This window comes from Sceloporus undulatus, chromosome 6, assembly GCF_019175285.1.
Source record: "Sceloporus undulatus isolate JIND9_A2432 ecotype Alabama chromosome 6, SceUnd_v1.1, whole genome shotgun sequence".
NCBI lineage: Eukaryota > Metazoa > Chordata > Lepidosauria > Squamata > Phrynosomatidae > Sceloporus > Sceloporus undulatus.
The window spans coordinates 122,180,462-122,207,622 of NC_056527.1; the positions used below are offsets into that span (position 1 = coordinate 122,180,462).

Sequence of the window (27,161 nt, forward strand, 5' to 3'; positions counted from 1 at the left end):
CAGAAACCATGGGCCAGACCATTGGCCAAGATGGCTGAGGCTTCTGAGAAACACCTGGAGGACTAGAGTTTGGGAATCATTGCTGCAGAAAACCTCCCCGCTCCCATCCAGATATAAACCCAAACTCAAGCCCTGATGTGCTGAGATTTTTCTACTCTGGAGGTGCCAGAGATTGAACCTGTGCTTTTCTGCAGCATTAATGTGAACAATATTAGCTCTGACCTCCCTCCCCAAAGGGAGGAATGCCCTGGATTTCCACAGCTGGCCATATGTAGACTGACCCAGCTCCATGGGGATGCAACATCTGGATTCCTCCAGCCCTTTCTCCTGGTCTCTCCGGTGAAGCTAAGTCTTATGCGTGTTTTAAGAGTGCCTTTCTGCACCCTTGAACTGGGGCCATCTCTATGCAGTTGAGCACTTACAGTTACAACCTCAGGGAACAGTCAGGAAGAGAGAAATAAAATCCATTAAAAATGACATTTATTTTGACCTCCTCGGTGCAGGGCGGGGTGCCTGTTCCTTCCCTGAGTGTTTGCTTTGAAAGCAGGCTTCTTAAAGGCACAAGGTTGTCTAAATAAATAGCAAATAGTGTTGGCTTAGCCCCTGCGAGAACTTTGTTCTTTCATGAACAAAAACAAAGGGGTTGGCAAACCCCAAGATAAAATGGCCAAATGGCAACGCAGGGGAGGGAGGAGAGAAGGGGGTGGGAAAGTAGGAATAGGAGGACTAGGATTAGGGGAATGATAACGGAGCCCAAGCGCTCCTCATCTGGCTCCATCATCACATTTTGCTGGACTGCATGGTTCTCCTCCTTGATCCCCTCTGGCAAAGAAATCCTCTTGGGCTCCTTCAGATGTTTTTATTCTGGCTCTAAGAAAAAACAACAAGGAGACAGTTAAGATCTCACAGACTCTTGTGGACGGCTGGGAGGCAACTCAGCAAGCCATACACTCTTGCATGCAACATTCAATCCCAGCAAAGCACCCCCTGAGCATGTGCAAAGTTATAAAGGACGCGAATCACGCTAAACTACAAATCTAACTGTTAAAAGCAAGAGAAACAAACAAGGGCAAGGGAACTGCGGCTTTCAACTTGGCTGTTTGTGGTTCTGTTACTGTAAATATATCTACTCCCCTTTTGCTAGTCAAATCTTAATCAGTATCTTAAAAGAGAATCTGTCCAAAGAAAATAGAAACATCTTAACATGGTATCATATTTTAAAATGAACTTTTAAAAGAAAGTATAAGCCTCAGTGTAACAGGACACTTCTTACTTAAAAACCTAAGATCCTTGCGAATCCCAGTTTTGTTTCCATTCTTTTTTAAAGTCAGCGAACAATTTTCCATATATTAATGTAGTAAATTTATCAATTTCTACAAATGCATATAATTTTTACAATCGGGCTTCTTGAGATGGAATCATTGTCTCTTTCCATAGATCATTCTCTTTCCATAGATCCTTCTTGCAGCCGTTGTCATATACTGTACAACTCTTCCTTGCTTCCTCTCCGGGAATAGTTCTGGTTTCACTAATAACCTTCTTTTATGCTGTATCCCTCTTTTACTCTTTTATAGAAAGAAGAGGTTAAAGTCAAAACAGCACTGAAGACCAGGTTTATCCAGATGATTTTCAAATCATGAATTTTAAACGATGATGTTTAAATGTGGAATGTTTTAATATGTGTACATCTTATTTGTCCTTTTAAACCGATGTGTCTTTTAAATCATGCGTTTTAAGTGACGTTCTCTGTCTGTCGACTGTTGGTCCATGCCTTGATCCACAGGGAGAGGCAGCTAAGACTATTATTATTATTATTATTATTATTATTATTATTACTACTACTACTACTACTACTAGTGCTCAGTTTCTCCCCTTTGCAGAAAAGGTATCCAAGTGTCCAGTTCTGCCTCTTCACTGCAAAAAGTGATGCTGAACCCCCAAAATTCTCCAGCTCTGGCCGATTGGATTAAAAGAGAACAGAGCCACCAGATCAGGAAGAGCAGTCAACTCATTAAATCCAGGTTACTAATCAACTGGGCAAATATGAGTTCTGGGTCCCCTTGATTTAAGCCACTCTAATGGACCTCATTTCCTGTCCCTCCATCCCTCCAGGTCTTTCTAGGTCTTTCCTATGATTTCAGACCATATTTGCAGGAAAAGAAAATCCCATCAGCATGCATTTATGGGTGAGTCAGTTCTTGAGTAATAGGAAGCGGAGAGTAACAGAAGGAGTGTTTATCTTTTTCTCCCCCATCCTGTTTGCATTAAAGGATGTTCGCTTCAGCTTCTTTTATAAATCAAACACCAGGGTGATGGAATGGCATTGCTGGGCATCCGTCTCTAGCTTTCTGGAGTAGAGCTGTGGGTCACAGAAGCTTCAGCTATGAGGTCCAGGGAAGAGGGAGGGAGGAAGGGTGGGTCTGGCCCCAGGAGAACTTGCACTGCTGAGCTCTCTGGCTGGTAAGCTTGCTCCCAAATTCCCTTTACAAAAGCAGCTTATCCCTGTGAGGCCCCTTTCCTGCGAATCTGGATCCAAAGCTAGTTGGTTAACCCCTTCCCTCCCCAGCTCTTCCTTGCAGTTGGTACCTTTTTGGGTGCACAAAGGTTTTGCACATGGTCATGCATCTACTTGATCAACTGCTCCAAAGGGTTGTCAGAGTGAGAAATTGAGAAGCTCATACTCATGTATCATAATCATGTAAATCATTTAACGGTTGTGCAGAAGATGGCATTTCAGCAAGCAACCAGGTAAGAAGCCATACCTGCTGAAATGTCCTCTTCTACACAACCATTAAAGGTAGGGGAGCCCTCTCCAGTTTTCACTCTGGCAATCCTACCCACTGCAGTGCAGACACAGATCAGGTATCAAGTCCATCTCAGTTCTTTGTCTGCCTGTTTTGCAGAGTCCAGTGAGCAGAAGTGGTGACAGCATTCTTATCTGGGGGTCCCTGAAGCTGTTCAAGACCTCCCAGCGCTGTGGCTTGGCCGCCTTTTGCTTTGTAGTAGGACTGAAGGCTTCTTGACTGACCGATAGTGAGGAAGGCCTGGCGCTGGCGAGCCTGATCCATTTTCCAACTCCTTGGCCTGACTCCTGCCAGCTGGGGCCTTCCTGCCAACAGGAGAGGCAGGCATGCAATACGTGATTAGCCACAGACAGCTGGAAACAGAGCCATGGATGCCAAGTTCTCATTTCTTTCAGGGCTGGTTCAAAACAGTTTTTGGCTTGAGGCAGAATGTCCAAATGGCAACTTGTACAAACAAATGGATGGACAGATACCCACATGCATGCACAACGGATGTGGAGGCAAACTGGGCAAAAGAACTTCCCAGGAGATTGCAAAGGGATCTCACAGCACCATCGACTTTTGTAGACTTGAGTCTACTTCCTCAGAAGTAGATCCAGGTCTACGAAAGCTCATGCTATCCACTTCTTTTTTTCAGTCAGTCTCAATGGTGCTGCAAGATCCCTTTGAAGACTGATTTTGTAGACTAACACTTGTAATGCTATCCAACTTGCCATGCACCTCTAAGGAAGCCTGCTGCTTTTAGATGCAACAGAAGATGCTCTATCACCAGAGGAAAGACTCAATCGCCTGTCAAGTTTTGTGCATGGAGTGGAAGGATGCCTTCTTGATCTTTGTCTTGGGCCTCAAAATGTCTTGGCCAGCCTCAGTTGCTACCCTTAGTGGAACTCCAAATCATCCCTGGTTCTTCTAACATTGTGGCACTTTGACATTTAGCTTCTTTCACGTGTCACTGAGCAGAGACAATTCAGGTGGACCAGCGCTGTTCTTTCTTCAGCAGTTGTCAGCATTCCAGACATTTTGGACTTCAGCTCCCAGAATCCACTGACCCTCTTGTATGTTCTAATCCAAGGTAATCAGAAATCCATTGTTAGGGTTCTTGGCCCCTCTCTTGCTCTGTTGCACTTTTCAGTACAAGGTGTGAAGGAACATAGACATGTACAGACTGTTTGTGCATCAAACCCATCTGTGTGATTAGCATCTTTGGTACAGATGGTTCCTCCATGCATACAATTTGTGTCCATGTAGGCAGGCAGTTGTCTCCAGCGGCAGATGCTGGGAGATGACAAAGATTTGAGAGGAGACAGCCATGTGCTATAAGGCCTGCCTTGCATCCCTTAAGCTAGCCTGCTGCTTTCAAGCAAAGTGGAGGATACTGTCCTGTTGCCAGTGTTGAGGAAAGACTGCACAGGAAAGGAACCTCATTTTGTTTCTCACTCCAGGCACTGCATTTGTATTATTTTGGGCTTTCCCATTATGGTGACATACCCTCAATTGACTGCACATCCAGGGCTCTGATCCTGCCCACCGCCCTATCTGTATGGTTAGATTAGAGGTGGGAAACTTGTGCCCCACCAGATGTTGCTGGACTGCAACTCCCAGCAGCCTTAGTCAGCACAGCCACAAGTGGGGGATGCTGGGATCTGATATCCAACAGCACCTGGAGGGCTTCTAGTGGGCTACCCCTGACATAAATGCTTGGAGAAGTGACTTTTCAGACTCCAAATCCCCCAGCTAAAGGTGAACCAATTATGGTTAGTTTTGCTACCCGTGTTCGCTTTCTCCCTGGATCTTCCTGCCAGATGGGAAGGTGACACTGAAGTTACCTGCAGGGAAGGTGGTCCACAGCCAGCCCCGAGACAGACACTCTTGCCATTTGATGTAGGTTTGGGAGGCCAGGTTCTTGAGCTCCACCCGATACATGAGGCAGGAGTCTTCACGGATAGTGGAACTGATGTGCTTCTGCAGCTGGTTGCAGAGGTGAATGAGATGTCTCTGTGGAAGGGAACAGGATGGGGTCAAGCATAATGGAAAGGCAGGATGAGAGGAAATAGGCATGGATGCAGCAAATGAAGACAGGAGAAGTTGCTTTGAAGAGGTGAAGCCTCAACTTATGGGAGAACTGCTCCAGGAGAAATACACCCTGGGAAACTGGCATCCATCATGCAAACCTGCATCTGTTGACTAAATCATTCTGCTTTCCACAATATGTTACAGTCCAACGAGAAGGACCTAAAATGAATTAAGTCACCATCTTGGATGCATCCATCATGTTGTCCTGGTTTAGAATACAGGAAAGATCCAGAGTTTGGAAAAGTTACTTATTAAGCTACAATCCCCAGAATCTTCCACGTAGGATGTCCAGAGACCGGATGACTCTGGTAGCTACAGACCAGGAAAAAAATTCAGTTTTACACATTCTGGCTTTGCGTCTCTCTTAAATATAAGGGTATAAATACCATCCCATCCCAAATAAGGAGCAAAGGCATTCCACTTGGCAGCCAGTGAGAGGCATGAGGGGCGTCATGTCATCCTAGAGTGGTTTGCTTGCCAGCACCAAGAACTCGGTCGCTTGGGACGGCTGACTAGCTTTTAAGGTTGGTTTCAGGGGCTGGAAGAGGAGATGGAACATAGCTATGATATCATAGCTATGCCTCCAATGCAAGATCTTGGCCAATATTTTTGAAAAGATGGGAAGGCTTCAGTAGGGTGGGAATGAAATGCAACAGTTTGGCCCCAGCTTGGCCTGGCTTCTCTGTGCACATATGACCTCAGTTCCAGGAAAACAGCCAGTGTAGAAGCCCCCATGGAGCCATAAAACGGGCAACAAGTCATTGAGCCCAATTCCCTTCTTTGCGGCATGGTTTCCTCTTTATAACGTCTAACCCTCATCACCCTTTTCTTCTGGCTTCAGAACCTGAAAGCTGAAGGGTCAACAAGTCCCACCCCAAGCCCTCTCTTCTCTACACCAAATGCAGCCAGTTCTTTAAGCTTTTCAGTCTTCTTTCTTAAGGGGGGAATTAGTAGCTGGGGTTCCTTTATTTCTTTTTTCTAGTTAAGATTTTGTAGCATTTTATTCTTATGTGTTAAGCATGTAATGCAGTTGACTCTAGTCCATGGAGGTTTATATCTGTTGGTCTTTGCGAAGGCTAGTCTCTGTTTGCAACAGATGAACATGGAAGTTATATTTATGCATCTCTCTTTCCAGGGCATATTCTGCCAGGAAATTATGCTAGTCACACTTATTATATTATTAAATGAAGTGATTTATTTTATCATGTGCTTTCTCGGATCTCACTCCACTCCAGCAGTGTGTACGAAGGAGGGGACTGAACTCCATAAAGGCTCATGCTGAAATACATCAGTGAGTCTTAAAGCTCCTACTAGAGTCTTCCTTCCTCGCCTTTTCTTTTTACAGTGACTTAATAGCCACGGCTGGCTTCCTTCTCTCTAATGCAGCACTTTGGTCTTTATACCATTCGGTTGTTAATTGCAAAATGGACCTCTGATTTGTACCTTTCCTGGCCCCACAATTGTTCTGACCCAGCACTTCTTTTTTGCTTCTGTGCACTCTGTGAGGGAGCTGGCTCCCCCATTGCAGCTGTGAGGCTGTAATTTACGCTGCCCACAAATCTGGCCCGCTTCCAGCTTTCTCCTCCGCCAGACAGTCCCAGCTAGCTTAAAATTTTGTGTACACAGCGTGATTCCATTTCCTTGGCAAAGGATCTGTACTTTTAGCTCAGGCCTGCTGGCCATCAGACCAGGGACCTACCCTCCTGCCTTGTGGCATCCCAACTTACCTGTTGTCTTGAAGGCACAGCCTTGGTACCCACAACCACATTGGCCAATGTCAGGAGGCTGTAGCACAGGTAGCAAGCCTGAAAGAGAGTGAAAGAACTGCTCAGGATGAGAGGGATCAGAGCCTAGAGAAATTACTTTTGGGGGAGCCACATCTCCCAGAATCTCCGGCATCACTGTCTAAGACCCAGCGAGAGAGAATGAAAGGGAATGTGCCAGCTCCATTAGACTACCTTGGAAAGCATTGAAAGTTACTTCTTAAAAATATAGCAATAGCAATAGCAGCTTCATTTCTATTGCCTAAGCAGTCTCTAAGTGGTTTACAACTGTAAGCTAATTGCGCCCAACAAACTGGGTACAAGCCTGAGTCAAGCCTGAGCCCTTGGCTGGTATGGTTTCTGAGTGAGGGCTGCAATACAGGCATTTAACCACTGCGCCACCGGGGCTCTTTGTTATATTATTAAATATACATATTCAATACTATATTCAATATTATTAAATATTATTCCTATTAATCGTTATGGTTCTTAGCAGGTAATGAATTCATTGGCCTTCCTCCTTAAAGTGCTAAAGACATGGTGGCTTATGTTGCTCATGACTTTCCATTGTTTAAAAAAGTGAGGAGGGGGGCATTAGGACTGGTTAGAACATGAGCTGGTATAGTGTTTCGAATGCTGGACAAGGACTCTAGGTGACTAGGGTTCAACTCCTCGCTTGGCCATGAAGAACTCCTGGCTAACTGTGGGCAAGACACCCGCTCACAGCCTCAGAGGAGGGCAATGGCAAACCTCCTTGGAATAAATCTTGCTATAACAAACCTGTTATAGGTTTACATTAGTCAGAAACGAAGGTGTGCAACAACAACAGCAGCGGATAAGAATGGCAGAAAACTTGAAAAATACCTGCGAGAAGTCAGAACTCTTTACCAGCCGCACAATGACCAAATTCCACTTCCCAACCCACCTGTTAAGTATTAACTCTCCTCGCTCAGCACTGCCTTTTCCATGTCACTGGAAAGCAGGAGGATCTGTGGGAGACCTTCCAGCTACTTTCCTACAAGGACACCCCTTGCTGGGACCTTGCCAAGACTCAGGGAAGATCCTGTGGATGTTTGCTGCTGCATGTTCAGCTACAAGAAAATCTGCTCCACTGATGCTCTCACTCCCCAATAACATGAAAATGGCAATGTTGCGGGTGGAAGAGATGTTAAAAAGGTGGACCGCAAGGGTTAGCAAAGGTAGATGTAGCCATGGAGATATAGATCTCCCATTGCAAGATCTCAGCTGTGATCTAATTCTTGCACAGTGCCAACATGAATGCATATATTTGATTTCACCATCCCCAATGTTTATCTTGTTGTTGTGTGCCTTCCAGTCATTGCCAACATAGGGTGACCCTGCAGTGAAGCTATCATGGGGTTTTCTTGGCAAGGTTTGTTCAGAAGAGGTTTGCCACTGCTTTCCCCTGAGGCTGAGAGAGTGGGACTCACCGAGTGGGGAATCAAACCCTGGTCTCTGGAATCGTAGTCCAAAGCTCAGACCACTTTGCCATGCTGGCACCCAATGTTAGGTCATATTATATACTTTCTTCATTTTATATGCTGGAAGTGACCGTTGGCCGCAACGCTGGCAAGCAAAGCTCATAATAAAAGGTTAATTTACCTAAAGCAGACAAGATGAATCAATGAGAACCTAATAAATTGTGGCTTGCCAAGTTCTCATTTATGTAATGGGTCTGCTCCAGTCGGAGTAAGGATTGGACTTAGGCCTAAGTTTCCTTAGATTCATTGCAGTTTAGCTCTTTCCTGCCTCTTCAGCCACCCATTCTCAACCCAATTTCTCCTGGTCACCCTTGCAGTAATTCTTTTTCCCATTTGTTTTGCTGGGAAAGGGAAGGATTTGGCATATGCCCTTTCTGCAAAGCCTTTAATATCAAATAAATCTCGACAATCAAGCCCTCAGTAGAAGAAACCAACACTTCTTTATTAAAGGCCTGTGTTTGCTTAAAACTGCAGACGTCGCATGCATATAAGATATATCTTCATCCAGTCATTGATCTTAGCCTTGCTAGATTAATCGGTCCAGCCTCTGCTTGGAGATTTTCAGTGAGAGGGAATACCCCTCACCCCAGTAATTGGTTCCATTATATACTGTCCTTCAGCCGAAATTATCACCCGGTTTGCACTAACAGATAATACATATCCATTAAAAACCCCATGAAAAGAAGTGGCAGATAAATCAATGGGGAAGGGGAGGAATGAAAGAGCTGCATAGAAACACGTACTGTATATACTCATGTATAAGTCTAGAAATTTAGGTCAAAAAATTGACCCAAAAAGCCTGAGTCGACTTATCCACTGGCCAATGTAAATACTGTATATTAACTCTTATTTAAAAGATGGAACCATTCCCTGGTGAAACGCAAGAGCATAATCTGTCCTGGAAGGATTTACCCTCTGTATTCTCTCATCCATCCAGCCTTAAGACTAAGAACATAGAGTTATGTCTGCTGGAATTTTGTAAGTTCTTTGACATTGTTTTACTTTGCTTCATCCTTTACATCCTTTGTTGCATGCCCCTAAATTTTACCCTCAACTTATCCACGGGTCATAGCAAAATCCATAATTTTGGTCCTAAAACCTGCCCTTGATTTAAACAGGTTGATTTACAGTCACGTATATACGGTAGTTAGTACTAAAATGGAAATTGAGCACTAAACTTCTCGTATCAGGGAACCAGAAAGGTCTTTGCCTGGCACAAAACTCCAATGCACAAGCTATGCGCACCTCCTAAGGAAGGGAGTGTCATAGAAAGAGTGCCAACACAGAAGAGGCCCTTTCCATCAGTGTTGATAGGACATGACCCTCTTCTTCGGCAGAACGAGCCCCAAATGGAACCAAAAAGGACACCTTTTGGTATATTCATGTTTCTATTGCCAGGAACTACGGTTTAGGAAAGGCATCTTTGGGAAATCACCAAACAATGAGCGGGTTGTCTTACGAAACTGATCTGACACCAGGTCCCTCTCCCTTTGGGATAGGTGAAAAGGTTCCTGGCCAGATAAAGTTTCAAAGGGAAAAACACCAACAACCAGAGCTTGGACAAAGGTACTTTTTGGGCAAAATCTCCTAGAATCCCCCTAGAATCACGATGTGTCTGCAAAATAATAAGAAAGCAGATATGTTTTATTATGTCCATACTGCAAACACGGTGTGTATGTGTGAATGATTCCTCGAGCGAGTGTGTGCCCCTTTTAATGCCACCTTGTGATGATGCTCTCATTGCTTAGCGAGCAGAAATTTAAACGGAGAACCTCCCAGCCAGCCTCATTAGTCATCATGCGCAATATTGCAATGTGTAGTTCACACTTATCTTTTAATGGCTGTCGTTAGTTTCAATAAGATTTTCATTTGTTTCCTTAATTTGAAATGAAAAGCCTTACAAAACGTAGCTCTTCCTGGCGTAGGCATGGCACAGAGAGGCCACCAGAGAGAGGTTCGAACACAGTTTACTGCGGAGTAAAGGGGTAAATATAATACTTAATTGAGCGTGAAACGAGCAAAGATTGCAAAGGTGATAAATGGAGCGATGCTGCCTGGCGGCGTAATTGGTGTGCTACCAGGGATAGATGTGGAAGCAAAATAGGGGTGAAATCAAATCCTTCCAGGTTACGGAGAGGGAACTGCAACCGAGACGAATAGATAATGACAAGGCGGAATGGTCTGCAACGCAATGTTGCAGAGTATCTTCTACAATGGGAACTTTGTTATTTGGGGTTCAAGGCAAACAGCCCATTTGGTAGGATGTTAAAACCTATAAGGGAGGAATGGGGAAATATTCAGGAGTATAGCTACTGGGGACATAAATTCCCAGTGGGGTCAGAATTAGTATTTGGGGTGCAATGCCTTCATAATTTGCCCTCCTCCTCGACAGCTACACACCAACAACAATCCATTGTTGGTTTGTTGCAATGTGCACTACAAAAATATACGGCTGAGACTCCCTTATTCATAATTCTGAAATCTGAAATATTCCAAAACATTTTTAGTGGGTGGCTGAGAAAGCGACACTTTCGCTTTCTGACGGTTCAGTGTACACAAGCCTTCGTTTCATGTACAAAATGATGACAAATCTTGTATAAAAATTACTTTCAGGCTACGTGTACAAGGTGTATAGGAAACATCAATGAATGTTGTGTTTAGACTTGGGTCCCATTGCCAAGAGATAGCATTCGGGACATGCAAGTATTCCAAAATCCGGAAAAAAATCCAAAACACTTCTCCTCCCAAGCAATTTGGATAAGGGAGACTCGAGCGTTGTTGTTTTATGTTTTCTTGGAGAGGAGCCCACTTTTTCAAATGCAGGGATGCATCATCCTCAAATGAATAGTAGAGGAAAGGAAACATAAACAATAAAGCCCCAAAATCATGCATTGCAAGAAATTCAGCCAGCATAATTTTTATGCAAAGCTTACACACACACACACACACACACACACACACACACACACGAGATAAGCCTTTGGCAAAGGGAGTAATTAGTGATAACACAATCTACCTGGCTTCTGTTCTTATCTTACATACACATGGGCTTTGTATAGATTAGAAATGCCACATTTCTTCTCGTAGTGTATACAATTTTAGCCTTACTTTTTTACTACTTCATCCATGCTTACATGTCGTGTGTGTGTGTGTGTGTGTGTGTGTGTGTGTGTGCGTGCTGAGGACACCATTCACACATCTGACAAAGGGGGACTTTCATCCCTGAAACATCATGTAGCAGCTTGTCCATAAATCTGGGAGTCCTTTCAGGAGCCATAAAATGCTTTGCATACGTGATCACTGTTGTCAATTCAGCAGTCTCAGCCGCCGCAGCTGATACCATCAATGCTGTGGGGAAATCGAGGAAGGAATTACCCGGACTACGAAATATGTGTCAGAAAGTAGTGAGCAGGCAAGGAAGGAGGGGGCCGAAGCCTCTGAATTGGGCTAAAGATCTTGTAAAGCTGGGCCAGCCCAGGCTTCCTATTCCTTCCCTTCTTCGGCATCATATGAACCGGGAAGTTCCTTCTTTCCTGGAACTTCCTCCTCTATCCAAGCAATGCCTGTGTCCCAATTCTTGCTAAATCCTTGGAAGATTTAGCCTGTGCTGACGATCCTTCCCCCAGCGAGTAATCCCACTGCCATAAGGGAAGCAGGAAGGGAAGCATGGCACACTGCCTTGCGCAAGCTTAGCAGGAGAGGTCAGCAGGTAAAGGGGTTTGCAGGTAAGCCCTTTGCTGTGGGGACGCCAGCAAATTGCATTAAGCGTTTGCAAGGCAAACAGCTTAAGCTCAAGATGTGGGAGGCAATCCCCTATTCTCCTGCCAGCCCCTAAGTGCCAGGTGAGGTTGGCATCAGTGTCTTGCCTGGCACAGCTGGCACCAAAAGTGTGCACGATGTACTTCCGTTTCTTCTCTTCTTCTTAAACATAGCCACAACTCAGATTCAGAGCTCTTTCCAGACTGGTCTAAAGAAGCATGAATTCTCATAAAATCAGTCCTTGGGATGGGAAGAAATAATAAAGATGAGAGCGCCTCTGACACGACAGTCAAAATCTTACATTAGGATTTGTTGTTGTTGTGCGCCTTCTGACTTGTGGTGACCATATCATGGAGATTTCTTGGCAAGTTTCTTCAGAGGGGGTTTGCCATTGCAATCCTGAGGCTGAGAGAGTGTGACTTTACCCAGTGGGTTGTCATGGTGGAGCCGAGATTCAAACCCTGGTCTCCAGAGTTGTCGTCCAACATTTAAACCACTGTACCATGCTTGCTCATAGGACACTAGGATTGCATGGCATCCATCTTTGCTTGCAGAGTTGTGTTAATAGTGTTAAACAACCCTTGCGTTGGATGATGACATTGGGGAACTAGATACACAATGGAACAGGCAGGTTCATGCCACAGAGTTGTGTCTGCACACACAAATGCATTGCGTGCAGCCCTCCTCTTCTGTGAGATTGGACTGAGTGTGGAATTTGTGCATCAGACAAGAACGTCCTACTACTTTGGTAAGAGGATTTACGAGCGTAGAAGGCACTGCTAAGGTTTTGTCAGGTATCTCCATCCCTGCTGAGTAACTACAGGCATCTGGGAAACGAAAAGGACTGTGCGCATTAAATTCCCAGAAGGGATTATCTCCACCTGGGTGCTGGTGCATGACCTACAGGACCTCTCTTTGCAGAAGAGGCTTCTTTGCAAAACACGACTAGTGGAAACAAAGGCCTGGCTGCTTCCTGGATTGTCACCCAAACGTCATTCACCCCAAGGCTCCCCATGACTCAGAGCATCTTTTTCGACTCCTGAAAAGGTGCATGTGTGTTTGATCACGGATGTCTCCCCTTTTTACATCCTCCTCCAAAGCCAGAAAAGGTAGCAGGTCTGGAGCTGCCAGCTGTAAGCTGACATTGGAGCTGGCCCAAGTACGGGAACGGAGGGCAATGGAGAAAGAGAAAGCCTCAGGCACGCGGGCAGACAGACAGGCAGACACTCACCTCCTTTGACTAACTTGGCTAGACTTGGTGGTGATGGTTGTGGTAGGGGAGGGGAATGAGATCCCAGGAGGAGAACCAAAACAGCTCTGGCAGCAAGGAGTTACGAGTATAACAGAGGCCTATGACAAGCTACCTTTTTCAGCAACATGGCTTTTACATTTGTTGTTGTTGATGTTAACCGCCCTTGAGTTCATCTTGACTCATGGATGAGACATCTCCAAATTTCCCAGTAATCCAGTGCTCTGCTTAGTTCCTATAAATTCATATCTGTGACCTCTTTAAATAGAGTCCATCCATCTAACATGCGGTCTTCCTCTCTTTTTTACTTCCTTCCACCTTTCCCAGCATTATTGTCTTTTCCAATGAGTTGTGTTTTCTGATGATGCGGCCAAAGTACGACAGCCTCAATTCAATCATCTTGGCTTCTAGGGGGGTTTCAGGCATGATCTGTTCCAGGACTCATTTGTTTGTTTGTTTTTGGCTGTCCATGGGACCCTCAGCACTCTTCTCCAGCATCACATCTCCAATGAATTGATTCTCTTCCTATCTGCTTTCTTCACTGTTCAACTCTCACATCCATCCATGGTAATATCCACCCATCCATGGCTTTTACATGGGCAAGGCCAAATATCTGTCCCCTGGCAGATTTATCAGGGCACATTCAAGATACCACCAAGGAAACTCAAGTCTGCTTTTGTAGCTCCTTAATTATAGAAGACATTGTGCATTTTGGTTTAGACTATACTACAGGTATATCTCCCCACTGCAGACTTGGACGATGGCTTCTTCACCTTTGGAAACACTATGCTTTTTATTAAGTGATTTTAACAAATATATAACTTTTAGAACAGCTAATTTCTTGGTTTTGATCTTATGCTTGCGTACAGACATCAAAAGTGATGTTTGTAATATATTTATGTAATAGCTGTCTGTTAATTGCAATAAATTTTGACTGACTGATTGACTTTTCAGCAACAAGGGTCTAACAAAGTTGTATCCTATTCATTTTTTTTACACACACACACACACACACACACACACACACACACACACACTTCCCCACCAAAGCAGGATTTAAGTCAAATTCCAAAAGCAAAGCCTGCACTGAGAACAGTCCTATTACTGATGTAATGTGTCACAGAATCACAGAGTTGGAGGAGAGCCTAAGGTTGATGTTACAAAGAGCAGCCCCTGGTGATGGCATCAGCCGTGATGAAGGGAGCCTCAACTATAGGTATAAAAAGTATACTATTCAATTATGTTTTTAAAAAACCCAAATCTAAGAAATGAGGCAGTGCTCTCACTTTGAGATTCCTCCCTCATGTTCTGAGAAATGGAGATAGCCCTGAGATTTTGAAGCCCAACTGGAATGGCACCCGTACTTCCATTTCCCATTATTGGAGTGACATATATTTCTTCTCTAGTCTGGCAGCTGCTTTGGTCTTAAAGAGCCAGCACATGCCAAGTTTCTTTCCATCTTCTCATACAAAAATACTCAAGAGCTGTACAAGTTACTTTTTCAGGTTACAATTCCCAGAATCATCTAACCAGCTTAAGCAGTATCCCCTTGGCTGACAGATCCTGGGAGATGCGGTCAGAAAAGTAACTTTTCCAAGCTCTAAGATCTGCACATTCATATATGATTTAAGAAATACTAAGCACAGTTATTTTAATTAATTCATTAACCAGCTGGGAATAAAAAGGGGGGAGAATGGGAAAAGTTATTTTTAAATTGCTCACCCCAAACAACACAATACTAGAACTCTGGAATGCAGTCTGTTCTGTTAATGCTGTTGTTGAGTAGAGAGAGAAATGCTAATAAATACGTATCTTTCCCCCCTCCTCTTCCTCCTCCTTGTTTTCTAATCCTATACTTTCCCCAGTTGCCTTCCAGCCAAAAATCTCTGAGCAATTAAAAGAGGCTCTAATTAAGCATGAAAGAAAAATATAAAACCGAGGCAAATTAAAGTAATGAGTTGGATAGCTGGGCTGGGAGTGGCGAGGAGGAGATGGAGATGGAGATTTCGGTGCCATCCATCATGCCCTGAGCTCAGTTATCTGAACTCAAAGTTATAAGATGATGAAAAGCGGCCTTGTGCAAGGAATCACTAAAACACAACACACGCAGGAAGGGAGTGCATTTCCTGGATTTCAACATCCTGATAATCGTAGCTTTCATATTAAATTTTAAATTTTAATTACATTTTTAAAAGGGAGAGCAAGCCAAAGATGGATACAATCCAAATGGGAGCCGGGTGGCTCGGACTTGGGCCTTTGGGATTTTCTTGCTCCAACAGCCGTTCTTACATTGGACTACAATTGGTGGGTTTGGCCACTTGTTGTTTGTTGTTGACTGTCCTCAAGTCAATCCCAACCCATGGTGACCCTCTGGATGAAACATCTCCAAGACCTCATGTCCTCCACTGCTTCGCTCAAGTCTTGTAGATGCCCATGACTTCCTTAACTGATTTGGCATCTGGTCTTCAGTGATTTTCAGATCTGGAAAAAAAAGCCGGGAGTAAAGGCATACTCCTGGCAAAGTTGCATGATCGCACTGAAGATTTTTCAGACACGTCATGCTTATCCAGGACTTCTCCCATGAAGATCTGGGAATGCTCCAGCAACAAACCATTCACAGGGAAGTCCTGGAAAGGGTTTGTTGCTAGGGCATTCCTGGTTCTTCCTGGGACAAGTCCTGGATAAACACATACTCCCATCAAACTCGCACAATTGTGCTGAAGATTTTCAGACGACACCGTGCTTATCCAGGACTTAACCCAAGTTAAGTCCCAGGAATGGTTTGTTGCTGGAGCATTCCTGGATCTTCATGGGTTAATACTGAATAAGCACAATGTCATCTGGAAATCTTCAGCGCAATGGTGCAACTTTGCTGGGAGTATGCCTTTTTCTTCCCCAATTTTCCACCATCTGATAATCTCCTCCCTCTCTTTCTACTTCCCTCCCCCTTTCCTGGAATTATTGTCTTTTCCAATAAGTCATGCCTTTTCATGATGTAGCCAAAGTACGACGGCCTCAATTTAGTCATCCAGGAGGTCTTGGAGATGTCTCATCCATAGGGTGACCATGAATTAGGACCGACTCGAGGGCAGTTAACAACAGCAACAAGACAAGCCCTAAGACAGAATGTAGCTCTGTGACGCTAACGTCATCGCCAATGAATATGTAATCCAAAGGTGTGTGTAACAAGACCTGTGGCTGTGAAGCTGCTAAATTTGCAACATGCCATTGTAGCTCAGCCTTGATGTGCAGGCGTGAGCACATGATAATGCTCCTTTACACTTTCCAGAAAGCTTCACTCCCTTATTTTGGTCCCTTTAAGCTGCTGGTGAGAAACCATACACATTCTGGCAAGCCTAAATGGAAAAGCTTCCCCCCTCCCAAAAAAAAAGCATCCTTGGGATGCAGTTTGAATTGCTACCTTTTCACTGCTGCCGCTCCTGCGCATTTAGAAGGAGCCTGACACATAGAAATTAAGGAGCTGAAGCTTTTCATAGCGGGGAGATAAGAGGAATGGAAAGCATTACCTGTCAATTTTCTGTGTGTCAGGCTGCTGTTAAAAGGCAGCGGGAGCCGGTCCAGTTGGCAGCTCTGAATCGGATCCTAATGGCAACTCAGGAGAAGAATGAGGCTGCTGCTACTGCTGTTTATAATAATAATAATAATAATAATAATAATAATAATAATAATAAAAATAAGCTTGCTGCAATAACCCTCTATGCACTGGCACTGCCAAGTTTTAAACCAGCCCTCGCTCCTATGCCTCTATCAGCAGCGTCTGCAGACATTAACTGGAAAATATGTTCTTCATATCCCCGCAAACTTCAGCAAGCAGTGGGGAAAACACACCACCACCACACCCTCCAGCCTGCTCTTGTGTTTTTAAAACAGCATCATCTTCGGAAATCAGCGGGCGAAACTTTTATCACCGTAAATATTATCCAAACATCCAGCTGCCGCGAAACGCGGATCTACAGTACTTGGCTAACGGAAGGATTGGCAACTCAAGGGTGGGATTGCACCAAAACAATGACCACTAAGCTTGCTGGTTTTGTTGACTTGTTTTGTTTATCTCCAGGGCGAGCGGTAGTAAATAAATTAGCGAGTCATAAGGGTTCATTCTAAACCATGAAAAAGCCTTTTGTGCAAGCTGTAGTCAAAAGTAAAAGATTCGGCTAGGCTTTTTTCCAAGAACAGGGGGCAACTCTAATTAACTTTAAAATCAACATTGCAATGGCTCTTACAAGAAAGAGAGCGCATGCACAGATCGACAGTATGTGGGTTGGACAGCCAGTGGATTATCCTAGGCCTGTTTGTTCCATCTGCAGAAATGTCCTTGTCTCCTAGGAATGCCATCCTTCTTTCCCTTGATCCTTCTGTCTCATCTCACGTTGCAAAAATCAGTTTGAAAATGTTGGCAGCAAAAACATTTAGCAGATAAAAAACTGGACACAGATGGCCAAGCCATTTCAGAGTGTGGTCAGAAGTGTGCAGCCAGGCAACAAGAGGGGGGAAAGTGATCAGTGAAGCAGAAACACACACAAAAATGACTCTTTTAAGCAGAGAAATGCTGGAATTTATTACCATATTGCCCTTAGGAAGATGGGCAAGACCCTGTCCGTTCCCTTCCCTCCTTCTGAATGAATTGGGCACAAACAACTTCTGCAACTGGATCTCAGTTTGCAGGACCTGAAGCAAGCAGAGGATAAAAGAGGAAAGTGGGAGGAAGAGAGAGAAACTGGGACTTTTTAAAAGCAGTTGTGAAAGTGGGACAGCAGAGGATTAACCACATCTGTCCTTTCCTATCCAGGGCAATTGGAGGATTATGAACATCAGAAGCAAGATGTCCAGAGAGAGGTGAAAAGCAAATGCGTCCTTGTCTCAGTCTTATAACTGTAAGCCCTTTACCTAAAGATTTCTTTAGGACTGCCTCATACCTTTTAGGACTATCTCATATCTCTTTAGGACAATCTCATACCATTCATAAGCAAGGGCAACCATCTCGCCCTCCCCAAATTATGCCAGAGAAGGTTTATAAACCAGACTAGTAGAAAACTCTTTGAAATTCATGGCGACAGGCTACTTGGAGGCACATACAGGCTGCATCCACACTGTAAAATTAACACAGTTTGACATTGCTTTAACTGCCATGGCCCCATGCTATGGAATTTGGGAATTTGTCATTTTGTGAGATACTTTGCTTTCTCTGTCAGAGAGCTCCGGTGCCACCATAAACTACACATCCCAGGATCTCATAAGATGAAACCATAGCAGTTAAAGCAGTGCCAAAGTGTGTTATTTCTGCAATGCAGGATGCACCCATAGTGTTATTGCTCTTCCTCTCTTTGCAGTCAAAGTGGTGCCAACGTGCCTTATTTGTAATGCCATTGCTGCTTCTCCTCTCTTTGTCGGAAACAGCTGCCTTCTTTTAAAGCCAATCGGAGTTTTTCAAAAAGAAAACCCACAAAAAGATGCTGACCCATAACTTTACAATCGCTTTCCTCCCCAGAAAACAGAAAAGGCCAGGGTCATATCAAGGGAAGGCGTCTGTACAGCTAAAACCAAATTCCTCAGGGTTTTTTTTACACAGAGGAGTCTGGGACCAAGTTCATGTTACTGCAGCCTGATAGCTCTGCCATATCACCAGATGTGTTTGTGTGTAGGTTGTGTGTGTGTTAAAGAGAGGGTAGGATGGCACCAGCCTGGGTTGCCCCAGGCTCGCCTGGTACCTGCCAACCCTCAAGATGAAGCGCCTCATCCTCTTACTGGCAGGATTAGGATTGTGCGTTGTTGTTTTACACGGAGCTGTGTGGCGAGGTCAGTGGAAGTGGGTCACAGGCAGGAGACTCTACACATATGTTTAGTGGCTACTGTGAATCCAGGCAGGCAAAAGACAGTGGGACAATACTCACTAAACATACGTATAGGAGGGAGAGCCTTTATAAAATCTATAAACCACAGACCTGGCTCTTCCCCCCTATTCTTGCCAAATCACAACCCCCATAGCCTTAATGCAGTGATACTCAAACAGTGGGGCATATTGGGTTGAGCATTGGACAATGACTCTGGAGACCAAGGTTCAATTCCCAGCTTGGCCATGAAACCCACTGGTTGACCTTGAGTGAGAAACATATGATTTACTCTGTTGTAAAGTGCCATGTACCATGTACATCGATGTTGCTATATATGATAAACAACAACAACGCCTTAATGGGAAGGAGTCACCGAAAATAACGTGTCCATCCACCCTAGTGACCTTTTCCATTCAAACACTGTGATGGGGACTGAGGATGGATATCTTTCCCTCGTGTGATGGGCTACAACTATTGAAATCACCTTCACTCACAATATGTGTGTGTGCAATATGCCTTCAAATTGCCTGTCGGCTTATGGCGACCCCACAAATTCCAAAGGTTTCTCTTAGGCAAGGATAATTTGGAAGTGGTTTTGTCAGCTCCTTCCTCCGAAACGTAGCCTACAGCACCTGGTACTTGGTGGTGGCCTCCCATCCAAGCTCTAACCAGGGCTGACCCTGCCTAGAGGATCTGATGCCTTTAGGGTCTTTAGGCCATTTGCTCACATAAAGGGGGTGATTTAAGAATCCATTTCCCTGGCCTGCCTTGATGCCCTTCCCTACCAATCCTAAATATATGTAAATGTGATTACTTAGTTGGCAATTTTGCATGCATGCAGGAGCATGATTATTACCACTTTACATCTGTTCTGAGATGAATTTGGCAACATGGACCATCCTGCTTTCCAAACAGAAATGCGGATTCGGGGAGTCGAACTAGGGTAGGGTGGTAACACATAAACATACACAACACACATACTCTTTCTGCCTATTGGCAGAGCTTTGCTGCTTTGGGCAGCTGTATGAGATGCAGAAACAAACAGGTGAAGCTTCTGTAGCCGTGGGGAAGCTGTGATAGGAAAGCCTTTCCTGGTGAATGTCTAATTCTTGGGATAAGGGTCCTTTCACACTACACAACTACAGCACTGCGTTGCACTTTAACTGCCATGGCCGCCTCCTCTAGGATCATAGGGTTTGTAATTTGGGGAGGAACTAGAACTCTCTGGTTGAGAATTGAAAATACTTCTCTCTAAACTGCAGATTCCCTGACTTCTTTGGACAGATTGCAATTGTGTAGTGTCAAAGGACCCTAAGAAATAATGTCTAGTACCTTCTCCCCCAGTGCCAGCATGCTGTAGTATTGGTTTGAGCATTGGATTATGACTCTGGAGACCAGGGTTCAATTTCTGGATCAGCCATGAAACCCACTGCGTGTCCTTGGACAAGTCACACTCTCTCAGCCTCAGAGGAAGGCCATGGCAAACCTCCTCTGAACAAACCTTGCCAAGGAAACCGCTTGACAGGATTGCCTTAGGTTTGCCGTAAGTCAGAAATGACTTGAAGACACACAACAACAACAACCTTCCACTCCCATTAAACCTGCCTCCACCAATTTGCAGCCCTACTTGTAAACACACGCTCCTTTGGGCACTCAGCCATTCTTCTGACAATATATTTGCAAGGCTAGGTGAGTCAGATTGCTAAACAGTTTGTCGGTGTTATGAAACTGGGCAGCTGGCCTAGTTAGAAGCTTTGCTTGCTTTTACTCAGATGCGGAAATTCAGGAGGACAAAAATCCCCTTTGCCTGAAAATTTAGGGCGGGGGGGACCCCTTGTATGTTTTCATCCCAAAATGGGAGTGGAGTGCCTCCATGCCCTGCTCTTTCCCCCTTCGCCAGCCTCAGCAGCTGATTCTTGCAAGGAGGAGGAGGAGGAGGAAGAGCAAAGTCTGGAGAGCACCCATTGTGGAACCAGATGTTCAGGCTTGTCTTGCAGTCTGCAGGAATCATTCTCCCAGCTGTTTTTGACGCCTCCGGCTATTAGATTACAAACCAGACTTGCGCCATTTAGATTACAAACCAGACTTGCGCCATTTGGAAGGCGATTTATCCAGCCACAGAGAGGTCTGGGAGTGGGCAGAAAGTGTGGGGTTCTCTGCAGAGAGTGGGAAAAGCTTGGAGAAGTTACTTTTGGGGACTATAACTTTAAGCCATGCTGGGATCCTAGGAATTATTGTCTGCAAAAGTAATTCTTCCAAGCTCTCGGAGAGGCAGGCGCTGAGAGTTCCCAGATGGGATGCTGATCAAATAACCTCTGCCACTATTCTGTCTTTCCCATCTTAAAGGATTCGGGGGTGGAAATCAAAAGGAGCTGTAGGAAAAGATGCAGGAGTTAGAAATTGACGAGTCTACCCCTGTATAAAATTCCATAAATTGATAATTAAATTATGGGTTGATAATTAAATCATTTTTTTGGAAATGAGTCTGTAAATAACAGCCTTTTTCTCGCTGCACAATTTTAGCACTTTGACACCAGTTTAACCACCACCGCTCCATTCTGGGATTTGTAGTTTTGTGTAGTATTTAGAATTCTCCAACAAAACTTTCTACTGCGTCCCCAAACAACAAACCTAGAATTCCACAGGATGGCAGATAAAGTGGTATCGAAGTGCTAGAATTCTGTCATTACAAAGAGATGCCAATGTAAGATGGACCTGCCTTTCTTTTCCTGGACTTCCTTCAAGAGTGCACTATTCTATGATTCTATAAGACTGGCTTTGCTATGGGCAGCTACTGAGCATCATTTCTCTTTTGGGATCCATTTTCTAGCTATAAAATGGGAATACAGGCATCACAAGTTTTGGGGAAGAACAGAGGAGACTAGAAGCAGAAAAGCAGCTTTTAAGAGAGTTGCATACCCTAAAGGTACTAAATCCCATCTGATCTTGGAAGCCAAACAGAGTCTGCACTGGTTGGTTCTTGGATGGGAGACTTCCAAGGAATACCAGGTGCTGTAGGCTGCATTTCAGAGGAAGAAACTGGCCAAACCACCTCTGACTATTCCTTACCTAAGAAAACCCTATGAAATTCATGGGGTCAACATAAGTGACTTGAAGACACATAAACCCAGACATTTCCCCCTAGACAAGGACGCAAAATAGCTTTCAAAAATCTGAAAATTGCAATAAAAGCATACATAGTTCTGTCTGAGTATTCCTTACGTAAGAAAACTCAGGGTAGCCAGAAGTCGACAGGGAACATGAAGGCACATATTTGCACACACATGTGGTTTCAAAAGAAGATTCACTCAATTATACATTTCACACACACATATATATATACACACACACTCTTTTCCTGCCTGTCATCTCTAGCCAAACCACTTCGATAAGATTTTGAAACAATACCGAAACCCGCAAGGCCCTTTTTGCCAATGGCAAAGGTGGGATGAGCCTGCTGAGATAAACTGCAATCCCTCCTCCAAAGCATTTGCAATATTCTGGGTTGCCTTTGCTCTAGCTTTTTGTCTGCGGATAGGATTAAGAACAAAGCATAAATACTTCTTTTTCTTAAAGAGCAGCAGTGGCCAAAAAGCCATGCTAAACAGAAAGGTTTTTCGACTGAAATGGCAGTAGACAGCTTGTGGTTGGTAAAGAACGAGATGGATTGTGGCTTCTGGGGGAAGAGCACATGCTCCCAAAAATTGGTAGCACCAACAAGATGTTGCTGCTCAGAGCAGTAAGCAGATTTTCTTCCACATAGAAATGGGACAGAGAACATAGAGCTCCACCAGCTGGAGCCTGAGAACAAAGAGGTTCTTGCATTTCCTTTGGGCTGAACTGCCCCCCATCCCCAGTTGCTTGCTTTCTTCTCCCGAAACATGCTTTTAAACTGAAGATCAGGCTTGGAAATAGCAATCAGGAACAAAAGAACATCAAGGGGGGAAGCTACTAATCTTCCTTTCTTGCTATTTCTTTCCTCTAAATCCCATCTCTCTGGCTCCCTTCAACTGCTTCCCTGCCTACAGGTAAAAACGTACAGGTCTCCATAAAGGACTCCCCTTTAAGGAGAAGAGCGTCTTGCCAGAAATGGTAGAACACAATGAAACAAGCTATCATGGGGAAACGCCATTCATGTTAAAAAGTGTAAAATCGTCTTACAAAAACATAAGAATGATGTTAAAATTCAAGCACACTGGATCCTAAAAATGATTCCCTCCAACCAATTTATCATGAAATTACTGTCTGAATAGGAAGATATTTGACTGCTGGTGAAAGGCTCTGATGGGTTCCCATAAAGAGACCCAATCTTTCATTTAGTTTGGACTTATAAGCCATATAGGACCTTAGACAGGTTTTTAAAACATTCCAGAAAGCAAACTTTGATTCTGCCATTTTATATAAGGGACATCGTTTTACTATGCCGTTGTATATAATGGGACTTGAGCATCCACAGATTTTGGTATCTACAAGGGTTACTGGAACCAAACCCCAGTGGATACTCAAGGTCTACTGTATTTTAAGTATTTTAATATGATAGTCTATTTAAAGTTTTAAAAACATTTCTACCCCATATTGTTTTAATTGTACCTTGTTTTTGCTTTTTACTGTAAGGATCCATGGGTCTCATTATGGAAAAAAGGCAAGATATAAGTAAAATAGATCATATGCAGAAATAGTCCTAGAATACTATCCTCCCACAATATTGTCACCTGAATAGTCGTAAACAGCATCCTCACGTTTCATCCCCTCCACATTTACAGCATTTTTTTATTAATAAGTACAACACCAAAACTACACCGGAGACTTGAAACATTCCAAGAAATCTATTGATTTTTGCCACAGGTGCTTTTTTGGGGGTTATTGTTGTTCTATAGTCAGTCTACGGTGCAAATACAAATGTCGGGTGAAGGGTTGCAAGCAAAACCTATCCAGGGAAGCAGGCTTAAGTGTCCTAGAGAGACACAGCCCCTTCCCATAAAGAGAAAACTAGCTCACATGCTGCTTCTAGTAGCATTTACTCATTAATTGTAAGGATTGTGAAGGAAAGAGGGGGGAAATAGCCTTTGGTTAGTTTGCCCTCATATAACAAGAGGATATCTTTAGCACTTAGGATTCACCTGAAGGCAGAAATTTTGCTGGAGAGATCCCAAGCCATTTCATCAAAAGCAAGTGTGTATGTGTGTGTGTGAATTCAAATATCTTTTACTCATGCTGGTTGGATGAAGGTCCAGCAAAGTGACAGCCATTTGAAAATATTAAACTAATACCCAGCCTAGTGCTTCTGGCAGGAATATGTCATGCACAATATGAACCCTTGGAAGAATTCTGGGATGGATTCGCAGGGTATACAATTCAAAGGCACGGCTGTGTCAGTCTGAAATATCAGTCTGCAAAGGGATCTTGCAGTTCCTTTGAGACTAACCATAAGATAGAAGTTGGTACATAGAGAGACCTTGTAACACCTTTGAGACTGATTGAAAGAAAGACGTTGGCAGCATGAGCTTTTGTAGGCTTCAGTCTACTTCCAAATGCACCTGAGGATGTAGACTGAAGTCTAGGAAAGCTCATGCTGCCAACTTCTTTCTTCAGATGGAAATAGACTGAAGTCACAATAATACATAAATAATAGGTATTCCAAACCCCCTCTCCCCCCCCCCCAAACCCCTCCAAAATTCAAAACATTTCTGATCCCAAGCATAAGGAAGATGTATTAACTTCCTGCTCCTTTAGAGACCTGTATTAACTTCTCTCCTCCTTTAGAGACTTTGCTTAGAGATCCTGGGTGACCCAGAATCCTCCCTCTTTAGGCGGCGTGTGCTATTTCTCCAGGTGCTGTTGAGTCAGAGAATAAACGCAAGGATCAAGCAACCTGCTGAGTCAACTTTTTCGGTACTTTCTGCCTCCAGTCCTAAAGCCGCAGGGGCTCACAAAAATGACACATATGCCCCCCCCAAAAAAAAGTTTTGCTAATTTTGTTGAACGCAATCCAAGAAGCAACTTGCTGTCTCAGTTCTGTCTGCAAGGAAGTGAAAGGGGAACATGCAGGAACAGGACTTCTGGAAGCTCCCTTGCTTGGTGAAGGTTTTAGACCCCAGTTTGGGAGTCACCCTCTTCCCCCCCCAAAACCCCTGGGGCTGATCGTGAACCCACAAGTCTCAATGCCTCCCTCTCGCGTGTCGGGTTCCAACATGCTGCCAAAATTGCTTGCATGCTCCCCTCTTTGCCCCCCATGAAGCACTGAGCGATGCTTAAAAGAGTTGGCTCACTGCTCCCAACAAAGAAAGAGGAAGAACATCCGCTCGGCTGCAACCGAACCGCCTTGCAAACATCTGGATTTCTGCACATACAAAGTCCTGCTGCAAAAAGGATGGAGTACCCTGCTGGGTTTGGTTATTTCCTTGTGGGCTGGCAGCTAGGAAGGCAAATCTGGTGCGGAGAGGAAGGGCCTGCAAATCTGATGTCTTTGGAGTCGTGCCAATTGTCTTGTTTTTAAAAGTTGCACTTTTCTGGGGCTGCTTTCACATATGGAGTTACATGTGTACATGGTAATCCTTTGTCTGATGTATTAAATATGTGGCAAAAATCATTTGCCACCCCTCTGCACTGTAATAATGATCTGAAAAGAAGGACGTTCACCATGTTATCAGCACTAGCCAACAGGTGCCCAACAAAGCTGGCCTTTTTAAACGACAAAGAGATGAAGTCTTAAAGGTGCACAGAAATAAAGGCTTTATTGGTCCTTAGAGATGCACAAAAGCTATCTTACTGGCCCAATACCATCTATATTTCTGTGCATTCCTGGAGCTTCGTTTCTTTCCTTATTCCTTGTTATTGGTGCCTTCTCCTCTGGTGGACTTTTTTGTTCTTGCCCCGGTTCAACCTGAAAATCTGCAGAAACAGTCCTTGTCCCCCATTCTCTGAAAATCTGTCCCAGAATAAAGGAAAAAATGCACATGCATTTTATGGGCACATGAACTTGAATCATTTCCGCCATTTTGGGGGGAAAAGTTATATCTGGAGAGCTGTAGATAAATAGTAGCATATGCCGAAATTTGCTGTTCTGAGCGGAGACGCGGGAGGCCTTTTCTATTTTGTTTATGGCCCTCTAAAGGCTGCACTTTTTCATGAGTAGAAGGAAGAAATCAGGGCTCCTGAAACCGCCATTAGCTTCCCCAGGAGCAGCCTGGGAGAGGAGAACATCAATATCTATTAATGAAGGGGCATGTCTCCGTTATAGGTTAATTCTTTTCATTAACCACACCGCCTTGTCGATGCATTCTTTGCCTGTAAGCTAGAGTATATATATCTGGTTGTCTGCATCTCAGAAATTCAGAGAAAGAGGGTGATCTTAAAAGGAGAAAAACTGGACATGAGCCAGAGAGGCTGGGATGGAAACAACTGCTTAGCCTTTATGGAGTTACAGAGGGACATATTTTTCTCCAATTCCACGTTTTCCAACCTCTGAGATGGACAAACATGGGATGTGGGCAAGGTTACCATGCATCCGCCTTATCCTGGACATGTCCTCTTTTCAGAGCTAAAATTCTGTCTGGGTGGGTTTTTAAAATGCTGGGGGATTTTTGACTTGGTGGAAATAAGTGAGATGGCTGACAGAAGAAGTGGGGAAGGGAAGACAGAATGAAAATATGGTTGTTATTTACATTCAATGAATGTTGATGCTACTAGCAAACATCACCACTGATATAGCAGATATATTAAAAGTGGGAGTTAGTTGTCAGAGCAATTGGTGGTTTGAAGCCAACAAGTCGATAACTGGCTCCTCTTTTTTGCTTTTCAAAACATGGCGACCCTAGACCTGCAACAAGAAAGTTACTTTCTTGGAACTACAGTTCCCAGAATGCTTTAGCCAGCATGGTTGAAACAGGTTTGCCACCCCAATATAGACAACAACGAACTAAAAGAGCAGAGCTTAAAGATGTGACTTTGGGGGACTACAACTTCCAGAATCCCCCAAGGCAGTTTACAAATGAGCAGTTTAGCATACAATACAGATACAACTTACAAACTAGGAGACCTTTTATAGAGTATTTAAAGCAAACAAGGGGGTTGTCAGTACTATGAGATTTGACTGCTGTTAAATAGGGTCGACTAAAAAATAATCTAATTTATGTATATGATATAGAGGTAAAGCATAG

General features: G+C 44.0%; 1 protein-coding gene across 2 annotated transcripts in view; it reads right to left on the reverse strand.

Moving 5' to 3' along the window:
- Positions 1-304: 304 nt before the first annotated feature.
- Positions 305-27,161, reverse strand: part of FAM178B (family with sequence similarity 178 member B) — a 126,845-nt gene continuing 99,988 nt past the window's right edge. The window contains exons 15-17 of one of the 2 annotated variants that reach the window (XM_042475999.1): positions 6,605-6,682; positions 4,631-4,799; positions 305-870 (exon numbers count right to left, since the gene is read on the reverse strand). In XM_042475999.1, the coding sequence (XP_042331933.1) occupies positions 860-870; positions 4,631-4,799; positions 6,605-6,682 (258 nt within the window). In that variant the 3' untranslated portion in view covers positions 305-859. Of the gene's footprint in view, positions 871-4,630; positions 4,800-6,604; positions 6,683-16,677; positions 16,794-27,161 lie in introns of those variants that run through there. The other variant, XR_006104720.1, reaches the window with a different exon arrangement.